General features: G+C 36.2%; 1 protein-coding gene across 1 annotated transcript in view; it reads right to left on the minus strand.

The window, feature by feature from the left end:
• Positions 1-5,880: 5,880 nt before the first annotated feature.
• LOC102822418 (natural killer cells antigen CD94-like) overlaps positions 5,881-25,095 on the minus strand; it is a 23,482-nt gene continuing 4,267 nt past the window's right edge. The window contains exons 2-7 of the mRNA XM_006875469.1: positions 13,505-13,616; positions 11,862-11,954; positions 11,679-11,741; positions 8,721-8,872; positions 7,578-7,681; positions 5,881-6,001 (exon numbers count right to left, since the gene is read on the minus strand). Of these exons, the coding sequence (XP_006875531.1) occupies positions 5,881-6,001; positions 7,578-7,681; positions 8,721-8,872; positions 11,679-11,741; positions 11,862-11,954; positions 13,505-13,616 (645 nt within the window). The remainder of the gene's footprint in view (positions 6,002-7,577; positions 7,682-8,720; positions 8,873-11,678; positions 11,742-11,861; positions 11,955-13,504; positions 13,617-25,095) is intronic.

A 25,095-nucleotide genomic window follows, 5' to 3' on the forward strand; every position in this document is an offset into this window, starting at 1 on the left:
GGTCAGAGAAAAAGAGGAAGACCCCCAACGAGATGGATTGGCCAAGTGGCAGCATCGATGGACTCAAGCGTGGCAACAATAGTGAGGTTGGCCCATATCAGACAGTGTTTTGTTCTGCTGTACATAAGGTTGCTATGAGTCAGTACCGACTCGATGGCACCTAACAACAACAACAACAATATACCTCTACAAGAAAAAGACCAACAACCCAATTAAGAAATGTGCACAGGACATAAACAGACATTTCTCTAAAGAAGGCATTCAGGCAGTCAACAAACATATGAAGAAATGTTCACAATTGTGCAAACCAAAACAACAGTGAGATATCATCTCATACCAGCATTAGCATGGAAATTTAAAAAACAACAAAATCTGGGGAGACTCTGGAGAGACTGGGACCCTCCTACATTGCTGGTGTCTGTAAAATGGTGCAACAATTCTGATAAAGGATGTGGCACTTCCTCAGAAAGTTGGAAATAGAAATGTCTTATGACCCAGCAACCCCTCTACTTGTTATATATCCACAAGAAATATGATCCAGGACATGAATAAATATGTGCACACCAATGTCCACTGTAAGGTTATTTACAATAGCAAAATGATGGGACAGCCTAAATGCCCATCAGTGAAAGAATAGATAAACTTTGGTATATACACACAAAAGAATACTATGCAACCTTGAAGAATAATGAAGAAGCTGCATAATACTTCATAAAATGGATGAACCTCTAGGACATTATGCTGAGTGAAATTATTCAATCACAAAAGGACAAATATTGCATGAGACCATTGTTGTAAAAGATTAAGGAAACATTACCATACTAGTAGAAACATTGTTTGATGGTTACCAGTGGTGGGAGGGAGAGGAGAATAATTCACAGGCTAGAGAGTAGATGCATGTTCAGTTGAGTAGTGGGAAGGGCAATATACAAGGAGAGGGAGGGCAATACAGAAGATAAGGTAGGGTGACAGATGAACAATGAGGATAGGGGAACACTTAGGAAGATATGCATGTGCTAAATGGGATAAAGGTAAATAAAGATTTGTACATAACCCTGGAACAAGAGTAGACGTGAGTAGACACATGGATCAAGACATCCTGAATGGGTAAAAGAGGGGGAAAAACACTGATGTGTTTGACTATCTTTTGTATACTGTTTTCCCCTGCCTACTATTGTAAAGTAGACATTTTGTGTGCTAGAAATGTATAGTGGGAATTATGATTCCCAAAAGCTTATAAGCCCCTCTTCTACCCATAACTAATTTAGTTTAATAAAAGAAGAATTAGACTTTTTCCAGAGAAGTAGATTTCTTGTTAAGTCTTTACAGACTATGGAGACTTAGGTGGAATTCTGATCCAAACCCAGAACATTCTGAGTTGGGACATACACACTTGAAAAGGGATGCTGACCAACCCAGAACTGTTGGGAGAACAGAAGATTCTTACTGAAAGAAAGACTGCAGGAAAAAGCAGACTGTTTGGCTCTTTGAATATCAAGCAACCATTTGCTTTGGAGGCATCAAGGCAAGAAAACTCAGCCCATCAGGGAGAACACCCTTCTAGGACTGAAACTCAAAGGGAGTCTGTGGATAGTCTAGTATGCTCACTGGTTACCACCTGGGTCTATTTGTGAGTGAAAGTGGAACAAAAGCAGCAATGAAGACATGGGCTGAGCTTGGGCATATTCCATTGACATCTGTTGATCTTGAGATAAGAGAGAGACGAGGAAGTTCTGCTGGGTCTGAAATTTATGGAGATGTGAGAATCCCTGAGTCAATGGGCCCTGACCTAGCCCATGGGACCTAGAGCTGGGAGTGAAACAGCTAGTTGGTCTGAGGTGCAGGGTGGTGCATGTATGAACTCCCAAGCTTTCAGCTAGTACCCATTTGACCTAGATTGGATGGCTAGCTGTTCAGAACTTGACCACATGAAGATAAAGATGTTTCATACAGTGACCACGTGTACATTGCTACAATTTGATGAACTGGACTTTTGCTTATGAATACAGTTGCTCAAAATTCCAACCAGAATGGAAGTATTGGTCATATCAAGGAACAAACTTGTTTCCTCAGTGTACTGGTTTGGTTGTTGTTCTTGTTAGGTGCCATCCAGTTGATACCTACTCATAGCAACTTTATACACAACAGAATGAAACACTGCTCCAGCACCAACACCATAATTGTTGCTACACTTGAGCTCATTGCTGCTGCCAGTGGCAGTGTGCCAATCCATCTCATTGGGGTCTTCCTGTTTTTCACAGCCCCTCCATTTTACCAAGCATGATGTCCTTCTCCTGGGACTATTCGCTCTTGATAATATATCTGAACTATGAGAGATGCAGTCTGGTTATCCTAGCTTCTAAGGAGCATTCTGGATGTACTTCTTCCAACACACAGATTTGTTTGTTCTTTTGGTGGTCCATGGTATTTTTAACATTCTTTTCCAACACTATAACTCAACTGCATCAATTCTTCTATGGACTTCTTTATTTATTATCCAAAATTTACATGCATATGAGGTTATTGAAAATACCATGGCTTGAGTCAAGTGCACCTTAGTCCTCAAACTGACATCTTTGCTCTTGAGCACTTTAAAGAGGTCTTGTACAGCAGATTTGCCTTATGTAATATATTGTTTGATTTCTTGACTGGTGCTTCCATGAGTGTTGATGGTTGATCCAAGCAAACTGAAGTCTTTGACAACTTCAATTTTACTCCATATCCTGTTCTTTATTGGTAATGATTTTTGCACTGATAGAGGTGGGAAATTTAGACATTGACTATCAGAAAAGTTGAATGCTATAAAGGCATGAAGTGGCTGGCTTATAAACTTTAATGACTGTGCTTAGTTTCAGAATGATGGGAGTAAGGTAGAATCTGTACTGAATAGTTCCCCTCTTTCCCAGATGAATCTGGTAAAAGGGCATAGAAGATGATGGGATAGGATTTTATGATTCAATTGTGAATAATTGTTAGGAAGAATAATTGTGATTGTCACAACTGTAATTGCAGAAGATGTGTAAATAAAAGGGGGAGTAGTTAATCTTTCATTTCAGGAATGGATGATCCCAGGATCAACAAGAAAGAAGAGCATGAGCAGAGTATGAGATCCTACATAGAAAAGTGGCAAAGGTGGTGGCATGGAGAGACAGAGGAGCTATTAACTCTAAGCCCATGAATGGAATAAGGCTACATGTCTGTCAGCAGGAGGCTGGCTTGCAGAATGTGCCCTTCAGTCATTTTAATAATATATTTCTTCTGTTTTGTATGTGTATACCAAATATTTTTGCTTTGTTCATTCGTGAAATATAAGATGTAAAAGGGAAGCCACAAGGATGAAGTAGGATAACTGTTGTTGCAGAAAGGGGATTGTAATCATTAAAATGAAGCAAACATAAAATTTATTGAATTTTAAACTGATGATATTGTCTGTGAATCTTCATGTAATTCACAATAAAAAGTCCAAAAAGAAAATGAACTGCAATGAATCTATATTTGGGTCTAGAAAATATGAACAGTGAGATTTCTCTTGGCCAAAACTGGTTCCTTGGTTCCTTACAGAGAAAATCACTATAAACAGTAAAGCAAGCCAGAAAACATTGCCTCATGGAAGAAGACAGGGAGATGGTATAGTTGAGACATGACATTTGATTTCAATATAAACTACTTTATAATATTGTTTTTGTTTGTAGTTTATCTAAAATATCATAAGACTGAAGTTTTCAGAGACTTAATTTTGCTTGAATTCACCATCAACACTCATGGAAGCAGCAGCCAAAAAATCAGACAACATTGCATTTGGTGAATCTGCTGCACAAGACCTCTTTAAAGTGTTTTAGAGAAAACGTGTCAGTTTGAGAATGAAAGTGTGCCTGACCCAAGGTATGGTATTTTCTGTAATTTCATATGCATGTGAAAGTTGAAGAGTGAATAAGGAAGACCGCAGTAGAATTGATGCATTTGAGTTATGGTGTTGGAAAAGAATATTGAAAGTACCATGGCCTGCCAAAATAACAAGTAATTGTGTGTTGGAAGAAGTATAGCCAGAATGCTTCCTAGAAGCTAGGATGGCAAAACATTGTCTCTTAGGAAATATTATCAGGAGGGACCAGTCCCTGGAGAAGGATCACATGATTGGTAAAGTGGAAGGTCTGTGAAAAAGAGGAAGACTTCCAATGAGATGTACTGGCATAGTTTCAGCAGTAATGAATTTAAGCTTAACAACAACTGTGCGGATGACGTATTACTGGGAAGTTTTTTGTTGTGCATAGTGTTGCTATGAATTGAAACCAACTAACAACAACTACAACAACAGTATTTTGTCTTGAAAACACATAAACAATAAAATCAGAAAATATTAGCTATATAGAAAGTGCAATGTATAAGTTGTCTGGCTAAAGTTTGAACATTTTAGAATCTGCTTATTTCATCCTGCAATTTATGAGCATTATTTCTAAGTGAATTATTCTGAAAGTGTGGAAGAGTTTAGTATTGTACTATTTTATTTATATTTTGAAAAATAAAATCAAATATGCTATTTTCTCTTTTTGTTTATTGGCATACTAAGATCAATTATTGGCTATTAATTATTTCCATTTAATTGAAATATAAATCCATAGAACAAATAGTGATGCAATGTAAATTTATTAAGATGCATAGGCAATAGCCATGAAAAATATTTGGTGTTTGGTGACTGTTAGGTCCGAAAGATCAGACCTCCTCATTATCGCTACCCTTTTTTTGACTCAAGAAAACCTTAAAAGTTCATTTAAACCACTCACAAAAAAAAAAAACAAATTAAAAGCAAAAAACTGAACTATGCAGTATTTGACACAAGATTTCTAGTGGAAAAAAAAAAAAGCCTTTTTTTTATGGATTTGTGGATCAGATCTTCAATGTACCTGTAATGACTCTTCTACTGATAGATAACATAAGGCTTCTTAGAAACCCTAGACAGGGTTGTTATGAGTTAGAACTGAGTTGATGGCACTTAACAACAACAACAAACATAAGGCAAGCAAGTTCCAAGGAACTCTTAGCCTGGATTTTTATTCCCCTTGCTAAATCTGGAAGCAATTTCATTGGAAACACATATTTCAAAGTAATGGTCAAAGATAGCTAAACATTCTTCAAAATTTAGAATACTGAGAAATGGACAGGATGTATTTTGCTGTGAAGCTGGATGATGCATTTAAGAAAATTGTCATATAGTATAAAGCACTGGAACTTTCATCTCTAAACTAATATATCATCTAAGTGTTGTGTTGTTATGTGCTGTCGAGTCAGTTCCGACCCATAGCGACTCTGTACAGGGTTTCTGAGGCTGTAAATCTTGACGGGAGCAGAAAGCCTCATCTTTCTCCCGCAAATCAGCTGGTAGTTTCGAACTACTGACCTTGCAGTTCGGAGCCTGATTTGTAACCACTACCCTACATGGATATATATATGTGTATATATGAAGATATATATGCTTGAATAGATGTTCGTTTGAAAAGTTCAGGAGGTGATAATGGGCCTTTCCAAATTATTAAGCCATATAAATCATTGACATTGTATTGATATATAGCATTTTGTATTGTCAATTTTGCTAAAATTTGTGTAAGTATAATTTGCAAGAAAAGATACATGAAGCTATAATAAATTTACTATTAAAAAACAAAATAAAGTCTTAATATAGCATTCTTAATCATGATGCTTAATAAATTCAAGTGTAGGCACAAACATTTAATTCATTTTAGAACACATGACTTCAAATATATACAAATTATTTGATAATATTAAAAAATGAAATATTTTATAGACCCCAAAAGTAGATAATTAGTAAAAATATGAGATAAAAAAATCCCTTAATCTTTATTGTGCTACAACTCCAAGAAATACTTAAATAAACTGCTTCTTACAAATAAAATGATTTTCCATCCCACATTCTGCATCTGTAATAGTTGCATTTGGTTTATATAATATGCAGCTCTCTGGATCTGGAATATTATATTGTGAAAACCTGTAATAAAGAATACATATTAATATATGGGGAAATTGAAATGAAAGTGTTCATAGGTGCTGGCATTTTTTATAACAATAGAACCTTCTGAAGCATTTAAATAATATATTAGCATATTGAATCATACATTTTAAAAAATTCAATAACCACTGTTTTCATGTTATTGCACAAAGCTTAGTTATTTCTGAGTCTCTGGGCCTGGATTGTAGTCTCAGGGAACACCTCGGTCTATTGGCATAACATACTCCACAAAGACACTGTTCTAGAGTCTAATTTGGTGAGTAACAACTGTGCTCTTAAAAGTTTGTGAGCAACCTCTAAGATGCCTCTCCCATCTCAGAGAAAAAAGAAGGATGCAGGAAATTCAAGATTCATGGAAACAATTAGTCCAGTGGACTAATGAACCACACAATTATCAGTCTCTATGACCCAGAGACCAGAAGAACTAGATAGTGTCTGGATATCACTATCAAGTTCTCTGAAAAGGAGTACATTAGAAGGTCCTGTGTTGTGTAGAAAAAAATGTGGAATAAAATTCAAAATTGTGAAAAATACACTGGATTTACTGGTAGGGTGAAGAATGGTGAAACCCCCAGATTATGGCACTTAGTCACCTTTTATGTCTTGAAATTAGCTCAACACTCTCCCCCCCCCCCATGACAAAACTGTCATCCAAAGTATAGAAAAGGGGAGCAGTAGCGCTACTGAGGTACCACATACCTTAGAATGATCAGTCATTTGAGATGAAAAGAGCAGCATTTACCCAAGAAAAAAGTTCAGAAAGGTTTGGAAAGTAAGGGAGAAAGTGGGATAAGTGATGTTTCATTGCTGGAATTACAATCAATGAAATAAAACAAAATGTGCATGCATGGTTGAATGGAAAACTGGTCTGCTCTGTAAACCATCACCCAATTCACAATAAAAAGTTAATAAATAAATAAATCTATTTTTAAAAACCCTTAGTTATTCCCACTATGACAAATAGCATTGGAACTAGAGATTTTTTAATTGGTCTTTCTATTGTTGCTCATCATTTTGATGCTTAATACACTTTACTACTATTTTGTTTAAAGACATATTGATTGACCTAGTCTAGAGACACAAATAACATACAATTTATCATTGTATTATGCTGAAAATTCCATGTTTATGAATGAAAATAAGACTTCAAAGTTTACAAAGATACATAACATTTTTGAAGCATTGAGAGTATGCTGAGAATTTTGGCTCCAGCAGAATAAAGAAAGGAATGGATATTGTGCTTTATTTGGACTGTTGGGAATGGTAGTGAGTATATATTCATTACCAGGTATAGCTATGTGTTTGCCCCAAGGCAAAATTAACAAAAGAAAGTCATAGTTATTTTATACCCACAAGAACACTACATTACATGTAGCTTGAATATAAACTTGAACGTTCTGGATTGGACTAAAATTGTATTCTGCTACACCATTCTCTTTTCTATAAATTCATGCCTAGAGGTGTAACTTTTTTTTGCTGAACTGCTCATGGATGTTGTGGGTACAAGTCCGATTTACACATAAACTCACTAAAAGCAGAAAAGGCAGAAACTTACAAATCCCAGGAAGGTATAGAGCCGTCCTCCCACAGCCAAGTGCAATTAATTTTATTATAAGAGAGTCCAATCCAGTAATAATGTTTACTAGAGATTCTAAAATCCTGTTTGGAAACAGAGACAAACATTTTAACTTGATGTGAATGCACAATGGGAACAGTGACTTTTAAGAAAGTCAATGCCCCTCATTGTAATGAAAGTCTGTTAATTATACAAATTGAAACTGAACTCTTAATTTCTGATTTACAAGGTACAGTCCCATGACTTGTATTTTCTCATTTATCAAGCCCATTGATTTGTGGTAGAAATAATATCACAAGATCTAATTCTAGAAAGGTTAAAAAATTATAAAAATATATGACATTATACATTCCATGAGTTAGAATTCTCCTGGAATATATCCTTCACAAAGTATCAGAAATCCCAGATTGAAAATCTCTCAAATCAATACTGTCATAAGGCATCTTCCTTAAGATCCTTATGTGGATCTTCCTCTTTTTTATAGATCCTCCACTTTTCCAAGCATGATGTCCTTCTCCAGGGCCTCCTAACAACATGCCCAAAATACAAGAGACTAGGTCTCACCATCCTCGCTTCTAAAGAGCACTCTGGCTATACTTCCAAAACAGATTTGATTGTTTTTCTGGCAGTCCATGGTACTTTCAATATTCTTTGCCAACACCATAATTTAAATGCATCCATTTTTCTATGATCGTCCTTATTCACACTTCTTCTTAGGGATTGGTCATTTTTATGACTGTACCTTCTATATTGGTTCTATGTTGCTGTACTAGAGAGACATGGCGGAAGCAACATAATTGCAAAATAACATATAAAGTAGGCATTATGAAGTCATTTCATTGGTTCATAAAAATAAAATGAGTAAAAATAATGATTTATTACTTTAAATTCACCCAGAAAACTTACTTTAACTCTATCTGACATATTGATTTTGTTCCTGAGTGTAAATATCTGTGGGCATTCAGTGGTTTTTATAGTGCTTATTTCAAAGTACAGAAAGTCAATAATTATTTATTCAAGTATGATCACCCATTTACTATCTAATTAAACACAAATCAAAATATTCCACTTATTTAGATATGTTTTCCAGAACAAAGAAAATGTAGAAACTCAAGTACATACAAATTCCTGTTTGCCTTCCAGCTGAAGTAGACTAGAATTCTGAGAAGCACAGAAATCCCTACTTTCTGCCCAAGTTTTTTCTTCGTTGGAAAAGAAATAACACTTGCATCTGTACCCAAACCACCTTTCTGGGCAGGAACAGCAGTCAGAACCTAAGATAAAAAATGAAATATGGTCAACGACATGGAGATTTAAAATATTTTTATTGCTGTTTATTCATTCAAAAGTTACATTCTATTTTTTTTTCCTCTAGAAATAATCTTTGAGTAGTTATTACATGCACCACACTGTGCTATATTCTACTTTGTTGTGGTTAAGTACCATCGACTCGGTTTCGACCTTTAGCGACCTTGTATAGGGTTTCCAAGGAGCGGCTGGTGAGCTTGAATCACCGACCTTGCAGTACAAGCTAACTTTACAATCCAGCGCACTAGCTCACAGACCAATGACTATAGATGTGATCATTTTCCTTGGTGGTGGTTGGTTGTTTGTTAATGCGCCATGGAGTCGGTTCCAACTCATAGCGACCCTGTACAGATTTACAGAGGCTGTAAATCTTTACCGGAGCAAAAAGCCTCATCTTTCTCCTGCCCAACAGTTGGTAGTTTTGAAATGCTGACCTTAAGGTTCTCAGCCCAATTCGTAACCACTATGCTGCCAGAGTTCCTTGATAATTTTCCTTAGGGATATTATATTATAGGGGTATTTGTTGTTAAGTGCCTTTGAGTCGATTACAACTATATGTGGTTTCCGAGGCTGTAAATCTTTGTAGGAGCAGAAAGCCTTATCTTTCTTCCAAGAGTGACTGGTGGACTTGTACAGCCCAACTTGAGGTTTGCAGTCCAGTGCTTATATTCTCTAGGCTTGGGAAACATAGCCCGTGAACCATAGGTGGTTGCTGTTGTTGTTAAGTGCCATTGAATCTGTTAGACTCAATGGTCTTGTTAAGTGCCATTGAGTTGGTTCTGACCCATAGGGACCCTGTATAGGGTTTCCGAGGAGCAGCTGGTGAGCTTGAGCCGCCAACCTTGCGGTTCAAACCTATTTTATAGTCCAGCACATTAACCCACAGTGCCACATCAGGACTCATAGCGACTCTGTATAAAGTTTCTATGGAGCAGCTGATGGATTTGAACCACCCAACTTACAATTCAAACCGACCTTGCTGTCCAGTGCATTCTTCTGCAGCATCACACCAGGGCCTAATAAAGCCCTGGAGATTATTTGGTTTGGCCCTGCCAAGGCAACAGCAAGCAGGACTTGAAATTCAAAAAATCTAGGAGCTTTTTTCAAAGCAACATAAATGTATATTAGCTGATATCATAAATATACAAATGGCGCTTGGCAGAAAAAAGGTTCCCCACTCCTCTAGATCCACAGTGCTATTATAGACATATAGTAAGATTTATATAATTCAAATAACTTTTCAATTATGCTTAATGATAATTTTGCTAAGTATGCAAAAGAAATTTAGTATATTAAATAGCACATAGCAAGGTATGGGATGGAAGGGAGGGAAGGTAGAAGAATTTGTTTTGAGGATATGACTTAAGCTGAACTCTGCAGTGCAAATAGGAGTTAACCAGATCAAAGAAAGGGGTTAGTGCTGCCATAAAATAAGAAGTGGACTGCAAACCACAAGGTTATCAGTTTGAACCCACTAGCTGCTCCGTGGGAGAAAGATGAAGCGTTCTGTTTCCACTTAGATTTTAAAAAGCCTAGAAAACCCTATACACACTCCAGGGCACTTAACAACAATAACAAGATCAAAGAGAGAAGTGATTTAAAGAAGGGAAACATTTTATCATATTTTCTGAATTGATGAGAACCTGATGTTTTGGACTTTTTTTCACAAATGACAATAACTAAAACAATTAATATGAAGCCTAATAGCAGAGTTTAGCAGTGGTAGTACCTTCAACATTCCTCATCCTCAGTAACAGAATACATGGTACGTGGTGAATACTCAAATGTTTGCCAAACAAATGGTGCTGAAATTGCATAAGATATAAATAAAATGCCACATGATCACAAAGGAGAGATAACTTGAAGTGCATTGGGAGAAAATATATTCATTCATAAATTATACTTTAAACTCTGATTGTGTAAGTAGATTTTTACAATTGCAGAAAGCTGGACACTGTATTGTGATGCATAAGTACTATTGGAAATAAAAGAACAGAGATAGGAGATCATGGGTTATGAGCAAACACAGGTGGGGTATCAGGCTTAATTAATATTTACTGTAGTTTATAATTTGTTACTTAATGTGGACTCATAAAGGGTAGAAATCTTTCATTTCAAGCTAATTTTACCCTTATTCTTTTAACATAAAAAGGAGGTACACTCAACGTAATACAATCATACCTACATTAGAGAACAATAGAATGACATTGTTGCCCAGAATAACTTGTGAGGAATAACTGTTGGGTTTGAACTGCCAATCTTTACAGTTAATACAATGTAATACAATCTTGCAGTTAATAGTTAGCAGTCTAATACTTATCCTACCACGCCACACCAGACTCCAGAATGAGATTTTTGCTCTTGTTAAGTGTCGTCGAGTGGGTTCCGACCCTGTATAGAATTTCCAAAGAGTGGCTGGTGAGTTTGAACAGTTGAACTTGTGGTTCAAACTGACCTTGTGGTCAAGTGCTTTATTCCACAGTACCAAAGTAGATTAGATTGGGGAAATAAATTATATTTCTGTTATGTACCATCATGGAGTCCTAGTATGGTGCGATAGGATAAGCATTGGGCAGCTAACCGAAAGATCAGTGACTCAAACCTACCAAGTTGTTCCTTGGGAACCCTATATGGGGTCACTATCAGTCAGAACCGACTCCACAGCACTTAACAACAGCATATACCATCATGTTCCTCCTTGTGAAAAAACAAGAAATGCCCTATTTTAAAGTTCAGCCAACATGGAATATTTCAAAAATACATAAGGCCTACCTTTCTGGAGCTCTATGGTTGGTCCTGGAGTGAATGCTGGTTGAATATTTTGTTTGATAAATGCTATAATAAATGACAAAAATGTGTATGTGAGAAAAATATTACACTAGTAAAATAGAACATTTCTATTAAGCAATTTTATTGTAACATTGACCTTTAAAACGAAACCTACGGAAAACTTACAATTTTTCAATAAAATGCTCAATGTAGTCATCAACAAAAGACACATTATTGCCAAGATTCCAGAAATCAGCTTCCATGGACTGGCCTGAAAAGCTGTAAAAAAGAGAGATAGGACAAAATTTAAGGTAAACACAGGACTGAAGTTCTTAAAAACAGAAATCAGAGAGAGAAAATCCAGAAGCTTCCACCTCCACAGTACAGATATAGAGAGAAATATTTTAATCTTTACATCTTTTATTTGATAACACAATCATGTTCCCAATGAACCACTGGAAAAGAAGATATTCCACGTAGAACTCCAATCAACACCAACATTTTTATGTGTCACACATTATTCTCAGTGATAATATCCATACAGTTTCTTGTTCACCATCTTAGTCTTTAGAAGATAAAGTAAATTTAACATTTGTTTTCTTGATTTGTTTTGTTTAAACATTTACAAAGAAACTTAGGGATCTAGTGTGAAAAGAAATTAGCAGGATGCAACTTCTGCTTTATTTGCTTAAATTAATGAAATTTACTTTTACTCTTTCAAGAAAAATCACAAGGTAGAAAGTCAGGTTCCTTCTAGGTATATAATACCCACTGCCATGAAGTTGGTTCCTACTCATAATGACACTATACAGGACTGTTCCTTAGTGCTACTGTGACTGTAAATCCTTACAGAAGCAGGGAGCTTCATCTTTCTCCCTCAGAGCGGCTTGTTGGTCTGAATCACCAAACTTGAAGCTAACAGCCCACAGAGCCACCAGCACTCTTTAGGTAGGGAAATCTAGGGTGCAAGAATAACATCCTTGTTTCAAGGTATCAAAGATAGTAAGCGTACAAGTCAAACATAAAATACAATTCTGTCCAGTCCAGAGTCTTTCATATAATACATTCTGCCATTGTCATTCGCAATAATACTATTTGGTAGTATGTCCTTCTGCTAATCTCAATACAAACTCTTCTTTGAGAAATGTTTATATATTATTAGTTATACAGTTGTATTATAAGGCAAGGAAATAGGAGCACTTTGGTACTGAGGATGAGATTTTCCAAAATCAATGCACAGAGTAATTCTCTGTTGATGTTAGTTCATTTCCCAGTACATTGTATTGTAATATACAAGCAACTTTCTTTTAGTTATTTTTATGAGAATATGACATTTGCTCTTGCCCAAAATTACATGGTTGTAGGCTTTTTCCTGAAACAATTCAACTTTAAGAGAGTCTGCATTAACATATGCATACTCCCAAAGAAGCTGAAAATAGTATAATATTTAAACTGGTATCTGAGAGAGATTTTGGAGTCGCAACACAAATGCTATGGTATTTTAAAAAAGAACAAAACACACTTATAAGCATTGTGCCATTTGTATTTGGCATTATCTATTCATTCCTATGGTAGATGGTGTGGATTATAATATAGACAGATTAATTCATTTCTCATTCAAAATTTAAATACATTCCAGACTATAAATTACAGAATGATGAATCAAGACATCAAAATGAAAAAGTGCCAACACTTGGGAAACCTAAGAAATTCACTGTCATCATGCCCCCTTTCCTTAAACCTTTGCTTTCAAAATTAGCCATGCCCATGAAATAACTAATTTGAGTACTTTTAGATTCTGATAATCTGATTTGGGAGTAATCACATACCTGCCATGAAAACCGATACCACCAGGTCAATGCAGAGAAGACACAATGCGTGATGAGTGCTTGTTGGAAAGAGCAGTATTTGATCAAGAAGCTGGGCTGGAGGCTTAGGAATCTAAAAGTTACTTGTGAAGAAATTTTAAAAGAGAAAGAAAAATTGCATATTTAAAATATGTTCTTGAATCACTCTTGTTGACCTATGTATGTGTAGTAAGAGCAAGAGCAATACATTTACCAACTTCTAAAATGTTCCATATTTCACAGTACAGGAAATTCTAATTGCAGCACTTGTAAAATAAACTCTTTGATTGGCTAAAAAGGTGAGAGGGAGGTTTGTTTTTGTTTTTGTTTTAATATTTGAATATCAAAGTCTTCTTAAAAAATCTATTTGGAAAATATTTTAAAGAGAAAAGCAAAAAAGGTAAATTTACTTACTGCCATAAAATTCCACACAAAATATTTCTATTTTAATAATAGTAAGCATTCATTTTGTGCAAAGCACAGGTTAAAGGATTTTTCATACATCAACTCATATGTTTATAAAAATGACTCAATAAGGGAGATACTATAAAGATCCTGTTTTACCAGTGAGAAATCTGATGTTCATTAAGGCTAAGTAATTTGTTCAAGGACACTTAAGTTTGAAACCCAAGCAGACTTGCTCCAGAGAACAGTGGCAATGTATTTTAAATCAAGCCCATCTCTCTGTGTCTTTATTTTCTGTAAATATTTATTTTTCTTATGCACAGAATGGTTGGTCTAATTATTTGATTAAATCATCATGGAAAAGGAAAAGAAAAAAAGATAAAACTACAATTCTTATCTTGTTGTTGTTTTGTTAAGTGTCCGTTGAGTTGTAGCTGACTTATAGCAACCTTGTATAGTAATGTAGTATAATGCAATGATGTGTAATGTCATCAGTAATTCCATTGAAAGGGGAATTTCCTTAGCATAATATCTGCTTTCTATGAATATATATCCTGGAAGAACTCTCTCCATCTTTCTGTTTCAACTCTGCACTTTTCACTCACTTAACATATGATCTTGGGGTGCAAGCCTTCAGAAGTGTCAGATCTATAGATTTTGGATTTGCCAGCTTCCCATATTTAGTGATTAAGCAATAGTCTCTAGCCTGTCATCTGACCTATAAATTTTGTTTAAGACAATACTTTGAAGTAAATCACTTCCTTTTTAAATACCTAGGTCTCACAAGTTCTATTCTACTAGGGCAGATATGGGGTTGCTATGAGTTAGGATAAACTTGCTTTAACTGGTTTGTTTTTGTATTTCTACAGATGAATCTTTTTGTAAAAGCAGTATCAAAAAAAAGGTCTGTGAATTGATCTCTCAGTATTATTGATTGGGTTATGTCTGAAAGAAATATGTGCTGAAATTTTCCCTGTGAGAAAATACATTTATGTTTGTTAATGCCACCCATTTGTGTTTTTCTGTTATAGAAGTAGTAGATAACTAGGACAGAATTTGGTACTAGGAATAGGATGCTGCTCTGACACATACTTACAATATGGAAATGATTTTGGAACTGAGTAATGGGTAGAGATTAGAAAGTTTTAAGGTACCTAAGAGTAAAAGCCACTACTCATCTGTCATACTGTGGTGGCTTGCGAGTTACTGTGATTCTGGAAGATAGGCCATGGGTATTTTAAATACCAGCAGGGTCACCCATGGTGGACAAGTTTCAGATAAGCTTCCACAAAAAGACAGACTAGGAAGAAGTCACAAACTACTTCTGAATTCTTAGTCACTGAAAATCTTATGAACAGCAGAGAAACACTGTCAGTTTTGTGCTGGAAAATGAGCCCCTCAGGTTGGAAGGCACTCAAAATGTGACTGGGAAAGAGCTGCCTTCTCAAAGTACAGTTGACTGTGATGACTCAAATGGAATAAAGCTTGTGGGAGTAAACCCCATGTGACCTTCATTTGCTCATGGGGCACAACTCAAAATAAAGAGAAATAGTCATAAATATCCATTAATAATCAGAACATGGAATGTATGAAGTTTGAATCTAAGAAAACTGGAAATTGTAAAAAATGAAATGAAGGGAGAACAAACAGGATGGCAGATCTGATTGAGTGCAGTGAGGAGCTCTGTCACCACCAACACCGAATACCGGACAAAGCAGGTTCAGGGGATGGCGCCAGAACTCTGAACCACATCTAATGGAATATTTAGAAGGTTGGAAAGCTTACAGCCAGGGAAATTTGTAGCAGAAGCAAGAAATCCATTGCTTTGTAATTCAAGACACTCAGCTGAGCCCGGAGCTACCATCTTGGGAGAGACCAAGTGAGGGAAGGATCAGAGCAGCCACGGATGGCTGACAGACCCTGAGAACTAAAGGTGTGGACATTCTTTTTTTTGTTTTTTTTTTTAATGTATCTGCTCATTGGTCTCATGCTGATTGTACAACTCCATTCTGGTGACTAGAAGGGGTGCCTGAGCGAATGGATACACCACCCACCCCCACCCATGGAGGGTTCTACTATGCATGTGCACAGATCTCCACAAAAATTTAAGGTGTCAATTTCCACTTAAAACCAAATGGTAGTGCAAAACAGCCACAGCCAGTCCTGAACCATTTATCACTAGGAAAAAGGCCTAAATGGGCATTGTGGAGCAGGACGGGCAGACTAAAAAGGAAATAGGCTGAAAATTAAATCCTGAGTTATATCACAACAACCAAAAGTGGTATCTTGAAATCTCTCAGGAAGAAGAGAGAAAAGGGAAGCCCATCTCCTGATCACATCTAGCTGGAGGCAATTAGAAAGCATAAAAAATACCAAAATACACGCCTATATAAGTATTAAGGCCACAGACAATTCCTAAATATGCCAAAAAAAAAAAAAAAACAGAAACAGATGACCATATCAGCACATGTCCAGAAATGAGATACAGTGACTGAGGTAAATGAACTGGAGGTAGACCTACACTCCATACTGGGAGATGAGGAGGGTTTGGAAATGCCTGAGAAGGAAATCAGAAAAATTATTATAAAATGTATCAAAACGTTATACAATGAAATTGAAAGAAACAAGGAAGAAGTTAGGAAAGCACTACAGGAACAATCAAATAAGATAGATACCGCTTTGGAAACAATTCAAAACCTACAGAGAGAGGTTAAAATGATTAATAATAGAATATCAGAAATTGACAATACACTGAAAGGGCAAAGAAGTGAAATTGAAGAAATAAAAGTCAGAATTAGTGAGCTAGAAGATAAATCTCTCAACACTGCAAAGATAGACGAGCAAGCACAAAAAAGGATTTTAAAAATCTGAAGAAGACCTAAGATTCATGTTGGAAACATGGAGAGGAATAACTTAAGAATTATCAGCATTCCAGAACAGGAAGAATCCACAAGTCCACAGAGGAAATAGTTCAAAAGCTTCTGGAAGAAAATTGCCCTAGCATCCTGAAAAGTGAAATGATAAGCATTCAAGAAGTTCAATGAACCCCAGGATGGATAGACCCTAAAAGACATATAATAATCAAGCTCTCCAAAATCAAAGATAAAGACAGAATCTTGAAAGCAGCTAGGGAAAGAGAAGTGTAACATACAAAAGCAAGCAAATCAGATTAAGCTCAGATCATACAACAGAAACCATGCAGGCAAGAAGACAATGAGGAGACATATATAAAACCCTGAAAGAAAAAAAAAACAAAAAAACTGCCACCTAAGAATCCTCTACCCAGCAAAGCTGTTAATCAAATAAGAAGGTGTAATCAAAATATTCCAGGATAAACAGAAGTTAAGGGATTTTGCCAAAGCCAACCCTACTCTGAAAAACATCTTAAAGATAGTTCTGTGGGCTGAGAACCAACAAGAACAGACAACAACCAGAGAATGATGTACAATGAAAGAGTCAAGAACAGAATAAAATTATAAGAACAGAGGATATGGGAGGCCAGTCTATGATCAAAACAATTACAATGTGAAAGAAGGTAAACACAGAGGAACAGTGATTCAGATGGTGAGAAGGTCAGGTAGATTACAGGATAAAATAGACTATTTTAAATGAAGGACAGAATTAATGGAATATAAGGTAGCCACAACAATGGGGTTGGAGTGGGAGGTTTAGTTCGAATGTTGGGGAGGGCAATACAAGAAGGGGGAGGAGGTGGAAGAACAAGATAGACAGGGGAACACTGAGACAGGTTTGCATGGCCTATGTGGGACAGAGGTAAATAGTGATGCATGCTCAACCTTGGAACAACAAAGCTTTGTGATACAGAGATCTAGATCGGCATAGTTTGAAGAGGGAAAATTATACTAAAATGCATGACTGTTTTATGAACATTGATTTCCCTTGCCTAATTTTGTAAAATAGACACTTGAGTGGGATAGAAAGGAATGTTGGGAAACATGGCTACAGAAAACTTGTAAGCCTGCCTTCAGCCTATTACTGATTGGAATACCTAAAAAGGGTTCGAGAACTTGCCCAGCAAAATAGACCTCTTGCAAAGCCTTTGCAGAGTATAGGACCTTAGGTGAAATCCTGAATCCCATCCAGAACCTTCTGAAGTGGGACATTCCCACTAGCAAGGACAAGCAGATCAGTCTGGAACAGTTAAGAGCAAAAGAAGATACATCTTCAAAGAAAGACCATCAGGAAAAAACCAATACAAAAATGTCAGCGTGACTGGCTACTACAAGAATAAGCAACATGTTCACCAGGAAGTCTTCAAGACAAGCAATCAAGTTCCTTCAGGACAAACTCCCCTCTAAGACTGAAACTCAAAGAGAACACATGAATAGGCATGTTAGTTTGCTGGCAACCACATTGGTCTACTGGTGAGTGGAAGAGGGGGAAAGGCAGTAATGAAGAAATGGGCTGAGTTCAACCAAAGTCCATTGACTCCCATTGACCTGGAGATGAGAGAAAGAAAAGGAAAGGTTGGTTGGTCCAAAGTGTGGTGAGACCTGGGGACACTTGAGCCCATGGATAAGGATATAGCCACAGAGGGCTAGAGCTTAGAGTGAAGCATCCAGCTGATATGTAGTGAGGGGAGATGCACAAAAACACCCAAACTTGCAGACAGTACCCATTTGATCTAGCCTCAAAGCTTGATAATCAGAACTCGACTAGAGGAAGATTACAAAAAAAAATTTTTTTGATAAAGGAAACAAGAGTAAATCGCTACAATTTGATGAACCTATACTCATGGAGGTAGTAACTCTAAATACCAACAGAGAAGGAAGGAGTCTTACATAAAGTATCAATGCTATCCCATCTGTACACAGGGTAGATAGAGACGGGCATCTTAGACACTGGTTATCTAAAATGAGGGGGTTATAAAGGCACGAAGTGACAGGCTTACAAGGTTTCAAGAGAGAGTACAGTTTAAGAGTGGGGGGACGGGAGAAAGAGTCCCCACTGAATAGTTTTCATCTTGACTAGATGGATCTGGTGAAAAGAGATGCAGATTAGATTTGCACGATTCAATAGTGAATAATTATTACCATGACTAACTGACTGTCACGATTGTAAAGGTAGAAGTTTTGTAACAAAAACAGGGGAGTGGTTAATCTTACTGTCCAGAAACAAAAGACCCTAACCATCAAGGGAGAAGAACACAGAATGCGGGACCTTATCCAGAGAAGCAGCAACGCCAGAGACAAAGGCAGAGATGGAGTCATGGAGATGGGGAGTGACTGAGGACTATAGATTCATGGGATCTAAGAGTTGGTGGCCAGGAGGCAGACTTGCAGAATATGCCCTCTGGAGGTGTAAATTATTATATATGCCTGAGCGTTATTTTGGGGGTGTTTTGTTTGTTTTTTTGAAAAAAGCTGAAGTGGAGAGAGAGAAATACTGTTAATATAGGTTACATGGAGGATACTAAAATCATTGTAATGAAACAAGGTGTATGATTTGTTGAATGTAAAACTGATGATCTGCCCTGTAAACTTTAACTCAATCCACAACAAAAACTTAAAAAAAAAAAAAAAAGTATATATATATATATCTTACGCATTAGTAAGCTGAAGTGGACTGGTATTGGCCTTTTTGAATATGACAACCACATAGTTTACTATGCTAAAAATGAGAAATTGAAGAGGAATGATGTTGTATTCATTGTCAAAAGCGCATATCCAGATCAGTCATGGGGTACAATGCTGTCTGTTACAGAATAATATCCATGCACCTATAAGGAAGCCCAGTTAATACCACTATTATTCAAATTTACGCACCAACCACTAAAGCCAGTGAGGACAAAATAGTACTGGTGAGGCTAGAACACCATTTGCACAAAAATGAAGCAAGACTCATTCTCCTCACACCATATATAAAAACAAATTCAGCATGGATTAAAGATTTAAGTGTAAAATCTAGAACTAAAAAATTTACTAATGAAAAACTAGAGACAAGCTTAGAGGCTCTGATCCATGGCACAAAGCCGTTATCAAACATAACTGAAAACACACTAGCAGCAGAAGATAAAACAGAGACTGGAATGTACTAAAAATTAGACATATATATGGATCAAAAGATTTTGCCAAAAAACTTGACAGCTTGCAAACTGAAATTTTTTTTGTAATGACATATCAGGTAAGGTTCTAGTTTCTAAAAATTTTAGAAAGTTACAACACCTCTACAAGAAAAAGACAAAAAAAAAAAACCAATGAAAAATGGGCAGAGGACAAGAGTAGACACTTTACCAAATAAGGCATTCAGGCAGCCAACAAACATATGAAGAAATCTTCGTTATCATTAACCATTTGTTATTGTTGTTAAATGCCATCGAGTTTGTTCCAACTCCTAGTGACCTTTTACAGGGTTTCCAAGGATCAGCTGGTACATTTGAACTGCTGACCTTGTGGCTCGCAGTCCAGTATTGATCTATAGTGCTACACCAGAAGTTGTTAGCCATTAGAGAGATGCAAATCAAAACAACAATAAAATATACTCTCACTCTTACAAAATTAAAAAATATTTAAAAAAAACAAGTAGAAAGCAACAAATGCTGGCAAGGCTGTGTAGAGACTGGGACCTCCTACATAGCTGATGGTACTGTCAAATGGTGAAATCATTGCGGAAAACAATACAGTGTCTCCTCAAAAACTTGAAATATCAATACCATATAACCCCAGGGCTCACATTAGAATGTCCCAGGTAGAGTGAAAGAAAATTGAATATTAGAAACGTTATGTGCCATATAACTTCATATCTATCCCCAAAAAATAAGAGTCATGACATGAATAGATATGTGCACATCCAAGCTCATCACCGCATTTATTCACAATGGTAAAAAGATAAGCAGAGCCCACATGCCCATTAATGGAAGAACAGATCAACAAACTTCGGTGTATACACACAATGGAATACATACAACGTTGCATTATTTGCAACTCTGAATAACGAAGAATCTGTAAGACAACTCATAATATGGATAAACCTGGAGGACATTATGTTGAGTGAAATTAGTCAATCTCAAAAGGACAAATCTTGTGAGGCCACTATTACAAAATTTCAAGAAAAGATTTTCATGCTAAACGACACATTCTTTGATAGTTACAAGAGTTGGAAGAGGAGAGTAATTCACTGGTTAGACGCATGTTAACTCAAGTGACAGCAATATAAAGAAGAGGTAGGTTGGCAGAAGAATTATAAAGATAGATGAAGACCCATAGAGGAATGCAAGGATTAAGGGGATCAAAGTAAATGCCTTTATATTCAAACCCTTATATCTACAAAATCAGTGTTCTACAGGTAGATACATGGACAGATATACAGGCTGAATGGGTATGGGAGGGAGATTAGGAGTATATCCACAAATACATAAGGGTTTGACAGGATATTTTTATATGTACATCTTTACTGCAAACAAACCTATGAATGTGGTAGAGCAAGTTGTTGTTGTTATGTGCCATGGAGTCAGTTCTGACTCATAGTGACCCTGTACAGGGTTTCCAAAGCTGTAAATCTTGATGGGAGCAGAAAGCCTCATATTTCTCCCGCAGAACAGCTGGAAGTTTCGAACTTCTGACCCTGAGGTTAGCAGCCCAATTTATAACCACTACGCTACCAGAGCTCACAGGAGGACAAATGATGAAAACTTGTTAGTCATTACCAAACACCTTGAAGCAACAACTTGCTGTGCTTGGGGGCTCCGTCTTAGTCTAAGAGGACACCATGGTCAAGTGGCATACATAGTCCATGAAGACAATGTTCTACATTCTAGTTTGGTGAGTAGAGATTGAGACTGATATCTCTAAAGCTCATGAGTAGCCTTCTAAGATGCAACTATGGATGTCTGCATTTTCAGAGGAAGAGATACGAAGATTGAATATGCTTTGAATCGACTATTCCAGTGAATGGACTAATGGAACATTTGAACATCAGTTTGCACATCTCTAAGACTATAAGAACGAGATGGTGCCAAGCTACCACTACCAACTTCTCTGAAGGGGCTCACATTAGAAGGTCCCAGATAGAGTGAGAGAAAATGGAATATTAGAAACCTATGTGCCATATAACCATAAATATATAGTACACTTGATGGAAATAGGTTTGATTTGGGTTGACGGTATGCATGATTTGATTAAAAACTTGAGTCAAAGTGTTCAGCTCATTTTGATGTTATGTTTTTCTAAGTCAAATGAAATGTGGGAAACCAAAATAAAGTACATGCCAGTTTATCTCTGCTTCAAGCTTATGTAGACTGGAACTATGAGAAGCACAGGAATTCCTACTTTTTGCCCAAGTGTTTTTTGTTGTTGTTGTTGTTGTTGTTGTTGTTGTTTTAAAATAAAAAATGAGATAACAGTTGTATTGGTAACCATTCCACTTTTCTGGAAAAGAACAGTTATCAGAGTCTAAGAGAAAAAAGTAAAATATGATTGATGATGCTGAAAATTCAATGCTACTTATTCATTCAAAAGTTATTTCTAAATTATTCATATTTTCTACAAATATCCTCTGAGAAACTGCTGTATATCTTTATACCACACTGTGCTGTATTCAGAGAATACTAATGTGACCACAGCAGAAATGGTATTTTTTCTAATGGACATTATATTTTCCAGATAGAAACAGCATTATATGACTTTGAATCCTGGTGTGGTACTGAAGGATAAGCACTAGACCGATAATGAATAGGTAGTTCAAACCCACCACTCACTCCTTGGAAACCCTATACATTGTCTCTTTGAGTCAGAGCTAACTCTATGGCACTGAACAACAATAATCATTTATTAATTACAGTTCATGTTAACTTTGGCAAATATACAAAACAAATTCATTATATTAGAACTGCATAGAATGGAGGAAGTTAGAAAAATGTGTATATTTTAATAAATGACCTAAAGCACATTTAATAAATGACCTTTGCAGTAAGATAATGTGATCAAAGGGAAATTTGATTAGGGAGAGTATTTTAGCTGATTTCTTAAGACAGAAAAAATACAGTACATTGAGAGGATTCTGATAGTATAGTGGTTAAAGCACTGAGATGCTAACTGAAAGGTCAAAAGTTTTCAAGTTCAAATCCATCAGTCCCTCTGAAGGATAAAGATGTGGCAGTCGGCTCCTTTCAAGACAATAATAGCCTTTGAGGACGTTCTACTCTGTTCTGTAGTGTTGCTATGTATAACTATCAACTTAATGACAATTTTTTTGTTTTGCTTTTTAAATGGAGATTAATAAAACAATCAACCTGAAGGTGGGTAACACAGTTTACCATTGATAGTGTCATCAGAGTTTCTTTTCCTCAGTGAAAAAAAGTCATTCACTGTTTTGTTTTTTTCAAATGTTTACAAATAAATGGGTCTGAAGTTGTTGGAATAAAATATGAATGATGTGCTATAAGATAACAGAAAGTGGTAACCATATGGGGAAATTTTTTTATATTGGACTTGTGCAGATATCATTGGATAATTAGAAGACAGAATTTCAGAAATGTGAACACTAAATTCTGAATCATAAATTCCAGCAGGAAAAAAAGGTAAAGAATTAGGAAAGAATGGGTTGTGATCACGGACAGGTGGTCAGGATTAGCTATAGTATTTACTCTGGTTGCTTCATAATTTGTTGCTTAATGAGGAACACCAATATAGAAAAACATCTACCATTTAAAACTAATATTCTTTATTACTTATATAAATGGTGCACAGCTAATACAACTCCCTCATTTTCACATTAGAGAACAATGAAGTAAGACTATCCAACAACCAAGAACATAAACTGTTATGATTATGTGTAATATTCCATCAAGTCATGTGTGTAAAAGAAGAAACTGTCCATTTAAATTTTCTACCAATAATAATGAGCCAGAATCTACTCAATATCAGTGAGCATGCCAACAATAAAGTGTTCTTGTCTTTCTGGAATTCTTTGGTGAATCCTAGAGAGACTGTTGTCTGAAAATTTTATTTACTAAATGTTATAAGAAACTATTTGAAGTCTGCATAATAAGGCACAGATTTAAGTGTAACCATGAGATAATAAGGGGGCTTGGGGTCAGTATGGTGCTGTAGGACAAGCACTCGAGTGTAAAGTCAGTTTGAATTGCCAGGTCAGTGATTCAAATTACCGGCTGCTCCTCAGAAACCCTATACAGGGTCACTGTGAGTCAGAATGGGCTCAACAGCACTTAACAATAACAACATAACATAAAATAATAAAATAATACAAATTAGTAAACAAAGACTCTTATTACTAAATGCTTTATTACATTTTTTATCTTTATAAAGACTCATCAAAATATCCAAAGTAGTCATCAATAATGACACATTACTCCTAAGATCTCTAAGCAGATGCAGAGAATTAAGTTTTTAAAAACAGAATCCAATTAGAAAGATTCCAAAAATTGTTTGTTAAATTTGATAACAGAATTATTGTGAAACTTTGAAAGAGAAAGGCATACCACTTATAACTATAACCAAGACCAAAGTATTCATACATTTACTGCTCTGTCAACTCTGCCTTTAAAGGATGTTGTTATTGTTGTGTGCCATTACACCGGTGCCCACTCATAATGACCCTGTATAAGTTTCTGAGAGTGGCTGGTGGGTTTGAACTGCTAAGCTTTTGGTTAGCAGTCCAGTACTTATCCTACAGTGCCACACCATGGTCCTAGAATATAATAAATTTAAATTTACCATTTACTTTTCAAATTAGCAAAAATGTATAGAAGCATGGAATAAAAAGAGAACAAAATGTTCCAACATATCATTTGTGAGCGTTGAGAACAGACATTTACTTTTATTCTCTCAAAAAAATCAGACAGTAGAAAGTAATTATTGCCATTAGCTAGAAAAGAACATTGAGAGTCCAAGAATAATGTTTGTTTTCTCATGGTATAAAAGTAAGTAGCCGTATCAGAAATCAAATGAAATAATGTCTAGTCCCAGAGTCTTAACACATACTGTCACTATCATTGATGATAGCACAATCTGAGACTGTGTCATTCTGCTCATGTTAATGCAGGCTCTGCTTTAAGAAACATCTTTGTGCTCATAGCTCTGTACAAGCATTATAAGGAAGAAATGAGACAGAGTACTCTGAATTGCATGAAGGATGTGGTTCACAATCAATGCTTGGCTATACGCCTTGACGATCTGGGTAAATTCTCA

This window comes from Chrysochloris asiatica, unplaced genomic scaffold, assembly GCF_000296735.1.
Source record: "Chrysochloris asiatica unplaced genomic scaffold, ChrAsi1.0 scaffold00328, whole genome shotgun sequence".
Classification (NCBI taxonomy): domain Eukaryota; kingdom Metazoa; phylum Chordata; class Mammalia; order Afrosoricida; family Chrysochloridae; genus Chrysochloris; species Chrysochloris asiatica.